This window comes from Hyla sarda, chromosome 9 (assembly GCF_029499605.1).
Source record: "Hyla sarda isolate aHylSar1 chromosome 9, aHylSar1.hap1, whole genome shotgun sequence".
Lineage (NCBI taxonomy): Eukaryota > Metazoa > Chordata > Amphibia > Anura > Hylidae > Hyla > Hyla sarda.
In genome coordinates, this window is record NC_079197.1 from 79690854 (window position 1) to 79698006 (window position 7153).

General features: G+C 40.5%; 1 protein-coding gene across 3 annotated transcripts in view; it reads left to right on the forward strand.

Annotated features, from left to right (window-relative positions):
* ATRX (ATRX chromatin remodeler) overlaps positions 1-7153 on the forward strand; it is a 252284-nt gene that overhangs the window by 23212 nt on the left and 221919 nt on the right. For all 3 annotated transcript variants that reach the window (XM_056540843.1, XM_056540841.1, XM_056540842.1), the window contains 2 exons: positions 5233-5345; positions 5458-5507. In XM_056540843.1, the coding sequence (XP_056396818.1) occupies positions 5233-5345; positions 5458-5507 (163 nt within the window). The remainder of the gene's footprint in view (positions 1-5232; positions 5346-5457; positions 5508-7153) is intronic.

Here is a 7153-nt window from a genome sequence, read left to right on the forward strand (position 1 = left end):
CAGGTGCTCTGGTGGGCTGGAAAAGGTGAATACAGTCCTAGAAGAGAGTCTAATTTATGCAGGCTCATTTAAGTCAGCAACTGCCGAGCTGAGAAATTTGTGACTAATCGAATCACAGTAACGTCGCTCATCTCTAGAAATAACCAATGTACAAATCACTAGTCGGACTACTTGTGGAATACTGTACCAGTGTTTAGTACTGGGCACCATTGTATAAGAAAGCTATAGGCATAGATTTATCAAACTGTGAGAGAGAAAAAATAGTGATTTTTCTCACAGCAACCAATCAAAGCTCAGCTTTCACTTTACCAGAGCTTGTTAGCTAAGCTGTGATTGGTTGTTTTGGGAAAATCTCCATTTTTTTTTTTTTTCTGTTTGATAAATCTGGGCCATAGTGGAGCTGGAGAAGGTTCAGAGACATACACCCAGAATAAGAAGGGGAATGGAAGGACTAAAGTATTCTGAAAGATCATATAATTTAGGATTACTTAGGTTTAGATAGAGATTAAGGGATGACCTAGCATTTGCCTAACAAGGGTTTTTATTTTGCCTTTCTCTGGTTTAACTCAGTAGAGATATAGGTTGGACTTTATAGAAGCCTGTGGAAGTACTGGGGCAATGCAGCATGAAGTAAACCTGGCCTTATGCTTCTGTTTTACGTGCAAAATCATGAGGCTTTTAACCCCTTATGGACACAGCCCATGTTATCCTTAACCCCTTAAAGGGGTACTCCGCCCCTAGACATCTTATCCCCTATCCAAAGGATAGGGGATAAGATATCAGATCACCGGGGTCCCGCTGCTGGGGACCCCCAAGATCTGGGCTGCAGCACCCCGCTATCATTACTGCACAGAGCAAGTTCGCTCTGTGCGTAATAACGGGCGATACAGGGGACAGAGCAGCGTTACGTCACAGCTCCGCACCCTCGTGACGGCCGCCACGCCCTCTCCCATAGACTTGTATTGAGTGGGCGGACCGTGACGTCACGAGGGGTGGAGCTATGACTTCACGATGCTCCGGCCCCTGTATTGCCTGTCATTACGCACAGAATGAACTTGCTCTGTTCAGTACTGATAAGGGGGTGCCGCAGCAGAGATCCCGGGGCTCCCCAGCAGCAGGACCTCGGTGATCTGACATCTTATCCCCTATCCTTTGGATAGGGGATAAGATGGATGTCTAGGGGTGGCGTACCCCTTTAAAGACCAGGTCAATTTTCACTATAGGACCAGAGCGTTTTTTGCACATCTGACCACTGTCACTTTAAGCATTAACTCTGGGATGCTTTTACATTTCATTCTGATTCAGAGAATGTTTTTTCGTGACATATTCTACTTCATGTTAGTGGTAAATTTTCACAGATACTTGCATCCTTTCTTGGTGAAAAATTCCAAAATTTGATGAAAAAATTGAAAACTTTGCATTTTTGAAGCTCTCTGCTTGTATGGAAAATAGACATTCCAAATTTATATTTTGATTCATAAATACAAGAAGTCTACTTTGTTGGCATCATAAAGTTGACATGTTTTTACTTTTGGAAGACATCAGAGAGCTTCAATTTTCAGCAGCAATTTTCCAATTTTTCACAAAGTTTTCTAAATCTGAATTTAGAACCAGTTCAGGTTTGAAGTAGATTTGAAGGGCTTTAGAAATACCTCATAAATGACCCCATTATAAAAACTGCACCTCTCAAAGTATTCAAAATTACATTCAGTAAGTGTTAACCCTTTAGGTCTTTCACAGGAATAGAAGCAAAGTGAAGGAGAAAATCCAATCGTCATTTTTTTTACACTCGCGTGTTCTTGTAGACCCAGTTTTTGAATTTTTACAAGGGGTAAAAGAAAAATCCTCTCAAAATTTGTTACCCAATTTCTCTTGAGTAAGGAAATACCTCATATGTATGTCAAGTGTTCAGCGGGCGCAGTAGAGGGGAAGGAGCGACAATGGGATTTTGGAGAGTGAGTTTTTCTGAAATGGTTTTTGGGGGGCATGTCACATTTAGGAAGCCCCTATGGTGCCAGAACAGCTGAAAATCCCCCCACATGACATACCATTTTGGAAACTACACCCCTCAAGGCATGTAACAAGGGGTACAGTGAGTCTTAAAACCCTACAGGTGGATATGTAAATGAAGATAATTTTTTTTCACTAAAATGCTGGTTTTCCCCAAATTTCACATTTTTACAAGGGGCAATAGGAGAAAGTTACCCCCAAAATGTGTAACCCCATTTCTTCTCAGTATGGAAATACCCCATGTGTGGACGTCAAGTGCTTTGCTGTCGCACTAAAATGCTCAGAAGAGGAGGAGCGCCATTTGAGCTTTTGGAAAGAGAATTTGTTTGGAATTGAAGTCAGGGGCCATGTGAGTTTACAAAGCCCACCCCGTGGTGCCAGCACAGTGGACCCCCCCCCCCACATGTGACCCCATTTTGGAAACTACACCCCTCACAGAATTTAATAAGGGGCGCAGTGAGTATTTACACCCCACTGGTGTTTGACAGAACTTTGGAACAGTGGGCTGTGCAAATGAAAAATTACATTTTCATTTTCACGGACCACTGTTTAAAAAACTGTCAGACACCTGTGGGGTGTAAATGCTCAGTGTACCCCTAATTACATTACTTGAGGAGTGTAGTTTCCAAAATGGGGTCACATGGGGGGTGGGGGGGTGTCCTTTGTTCTGGCACTATGGGGGCTTTGTAAACTCACGTGGCCTTCAATTCCGGACAAATTTTCTCTCCAAAAGCCCAGTTTGCCAGCAGAGCACTTTACATCCACATATTGGGGGGGTGTTCTTAGGCCTCTTTCACACTATAAAATTCAGCCGTTAAAAGATCCGTTCTAAGCAGCCGTTACAAAAGCCTTAATAACTGATGTTAAACGTCTGTTACAAAATCCCATTCAAATCTATGGCATTTTTTGATTGAGTTATGACCGGTTATGGCCCGTCATGAATAACGTACGTAATTTGTGGCGGAAGAAAAAACAGCACATGCACTAATTTTTCTTCCGTCCCAAGAAACTGATAAATTAACGGCCGTTATTTTTAGTCTATGGCAAATGGATGCCTTTATGTCATCTGATTGCACCTGGTTTATAATATCCGTTATTACTTCTGAGCATGCTCAGAAGAGGCGACATCAATAGACTCCTGCAGTGCTGAGGGACTACTACTACTCCCACCATGGAACAGACTTGATTACTTTTCATAGCACAGCTCCAGCATATGTATATAGAAGCGCTGTGGGGGGCAGTTAAAGCTATATGTCTGCACCCCCCGCGCTTCTATATACATATGCTGGAGCTGCGCTATGAATGAAAGGTATTTCTATTAGCAGCGCATAGTACCGGCTGCCGGCACTATATGTGCTGCTAATTTTAATATACCTTTTCATTCATAGCGCAGCGCCGGCAAATGTATATAGAAGAGCTGGGGGGTGCAGACATATAGCTTTATCTGCCCCCCCCCCCCCCCCCCCGGGATTTCTGAGTGAAAGAGTGCAGCTGGGGACTGGAGTCACCGCTGAAGTGCAGAAGGGATTTTTTTTATTTTTTAACTTCCGAAGTCCTGGAGAAAAAATAACTCCTGCTTTATAACACCTTTAAGGACACAGACAATTTGTCTTTAGCATTTTCGTTTTTTCCTCCTTGTGTTCGAAGAGGCATAACTTTTTTTTCTTCTATCCACAGGCCCATATTAGGGCTTGTTTTTTGCACGACTAATTGTACTTTGTAATGACACCCTTTTATTTTACTATAAAATGTACGGTGCTACCAAAAAAATACGATTTATGTATGGAAATTAAAAAGAAATTACAATTTTGCAACCTTTGGAGGGTTTTGTTTTTACACTTTAAGGTAAAGCCACTATGCTTTCTTCTGTGGTCAATGAGATGAAAACGATACCAATGTTTTCATGCTTTACTATTATTGTACTGCTTTTATAAAACTCATACTTTTTTTTTAAAACAAAATAAGTGTTTAAAATTGCCCCATAAACGGGGCTGTAGTGTTTCAGTACCATTTTTGTTTTGATGGAACATTTTAAAGATTTATCAAAACCTGTGCAGAGGAAAAGTTGCCCATAGCAACCAATCAAATAGCAAAATTATCTGGTTGCTATGGGTAACTTTTTCTCTGCCCAGGTTTTAAAAGATCTCCCCCCTATATTTATATTTTGATGTTAAGACTTGATGTTTGATGCACTAATACCAGATGTGTTTTTTTTTTTTATTTATTTTTTTTTCTTATGGGTAAAACGGGTGATTTTATATTTTTATTGAGGTGCTTTTATATTGTGATTTTTTATTTTTTGTAAATAGTGTTTATTGAACATTTTCAAATAATACAACAATGGGTGGACTAACCCATTTAACATAACCTTTAACATAAAAACATGTCACTACGTTATATTGATTTATTTTTAAAAACACTCCGGTGGCCATTTGCGCTTTTGGAATCCCCACTATTCGCATTGATCATGACATCTATAGGGTTAATGGTGGACATCAGCGTGATTACTCATGTCTGCCACTATTGGTGAGGCCCCCGATGCTGATAGCAGCTGGAGCTCACCTGCTGTACGGGGCTGCATGTAAAGTTACTCGCTGGAACACAGTGCATTTACAGCTCATGTTCATGAGGAGTTATTCTGTATGAAAACCGGATTGTGGCATGGAGATTGTGGTTGCTGCTGTCTGTTCTTGCCTTAACGGTCTGCAAAAAGTAGTAGAGGAAGTACAAAAACCGTTTTGAATGTTTTGCTGCTAATAAAAACAAAAAACTAATTTTGTACATCATGCCTAATGTAACTGGCCTGTCCACACAAGCTGCTCTATTTTTCTTATGGTAAATCCAGAATTTCAGTTTAGAATTATTTCTTAATGCTTCACTCAGTTTTTTTTTTTTTAATAACAACATAATGGCTTTACATGGTGACTCTTATATTTATGTATTTTTTCTTTTTTCTTTTTTTTTCCATTTTTTAAATGCTCTAAGTTATCCACCCAGTGGATTTACCGGGAAGTGCACTTATCTGCCATTTCATTCACTGTGCAACTCACAAAATGTCTTCTTAGATGTTTACCTCAACATACCTTAGATCTTTTTACATGTCTTGAATGAAATAGTGAGAATTGAGGAAAATTAGCTAATATTGGCTAATCTATTCTTGTTAAATATTTATTGCTATAAATATAACCTATTTTCTGTTTCTTTTTCATTTCCCTCCCTTAGTAAAAACAAGTTGAATACATTGGTGCAGAAGCTTCACGAATTTTTAGCTCATTCCTCTGAAGAATCTGAGGACACAACTTCTCCTACAAGACAATCTGAGGGCAAGGGTGCAGGTAAGGTGGAGGCAGTTTAGTGGTGGGTTTATTTTTGCACAGTGAAATAATTTGAAAAGTTTAAGAATTAATTATGCCTTTTGTGTTTTGTTTGTTTTTCATTTTCTTTCAGTCAAATTAAAGTCTGTTCATAGACAACAGTCAATGGAGAACATGGAGGAGGTAATGAAATTGAAGCATTTACACACTGGTTGGGCACTTAAGTTTATTTTAAATAGCAAGTGAAAGGGTAAATGTTCACAACTTTAACTGCTGCCTGTTGAGATGCTTTCTTTAGTATTTTTCATAGACTGAAACTGAAAGGCTGTTCACTCGCACTAAACCCAATGTACTGGGTTATAAAGCAGGTGACCAGGAGCATAATGATTTTCAACATATAGTCCCTGTTGCTAGAATGCTAACTAGGTTTAGTGTGCAGTGAGGTTGGGAAGTGGGTCGCCAAGCTTCCCTGCCTCCACCCTGTATGCCAAGCTATGCCTGCCCATCTTATGCATATACAATATGCTTTACTCTCAAGTCCTAGTCATTATGACGCCGTTGGCTGTCCGGGCATGCTGGGAGTTGTAGTTTTGAAACATCTGAAGGTCCGCAGGTTGAAGACCACTGCCATAGACTATGCTATATGCAGTATGTGATTGCATTGATCCCCATAAGACACGCCCTATTCATCATCAGTAGGAGGTGTTGCTTATAAACGAATGTTATCATCTCAATATGAAGACTATATGAAGCCAGTTCTGCTCATCTAGATCATATAATTCCATTCTTATTAAAAGGAAGTAACTTAATCAAATAAACCTGTATATCTTACTGAGAGTATGCATAGTTTCACTTCTGGATAAAGAAAAGATCGCTGCCTGGGGTCCATGGAAATGCCTATAGTCATAGCCTCTCATCAGAGAAGAGGACTATGGGAAAGTATTTTTCCCCTGACTCTTCATGGCTCAGGCCCTTCAGGTAGCTTCTAGGAACTTCTGTGCGGAATCTTGGAATGCTGCTTTGGGCTCCCCCCCTGTGTCTACCTACACATGCTTTTAGCTTGTTCCTTATCTTAAACATCTACCCCAACAAATATGTCCACCAATGATTTACTTGTGGGTGTTGACTATGTAGATCAGGGTCTAGTCACATGACAGCTAAACATTAGTTCACTTTAATAGCTATATAGATATGAATGTCATGTGACTATGGCCACTATAACACCTGTACGATCATTAAGTCTTTGGCTGACATTTATCATTGTCTTTACTGTTTTTTGTGTGTAGAAAAGGCGCAAAAAGGCACAAGCAGGGTTTATTTGCACCTTTTGATACATTTTTTTTTCTCTCTATAGGATCCATTGGGGGACACAGACCTTGGGTATATGCTGTTGTTGCTAGGAGACTTGACACTATGGAAACCAAAAAGTCGGCTCCTCCCAGCAGGATATACCCGCCTACAGAGCCTGAGGTAATCAGTTTAAGCTTAGTGTCTGAGGAGATGGACACTGGTCTGGGGTTTTCCCCAGACCTGGTCTAACTTTTTTTTTTTTTTTCCCTAGTTTAGGGACGTTTTAGTTTCTTATTTCCCTTTTAGTTTCCTGTTTTCACGTGGGGACTCAGGAACATAGCGTTCACTGTTTGCCCATTTGCGATTGAGGGGGCACAGACATCGTGGATGTACTGTCAACCCCCTCTCGCCAACGGCCATCGCCTGGGGTTGTACCTCACGGGTCCGGGTCCCCCACTTTTCCCTGCTTGTCTCACTTTTCAAGCCCGGTATGATGCACTAAAATCTGGCTTAAGGCTTAATTAGGAAGACTTCATTAG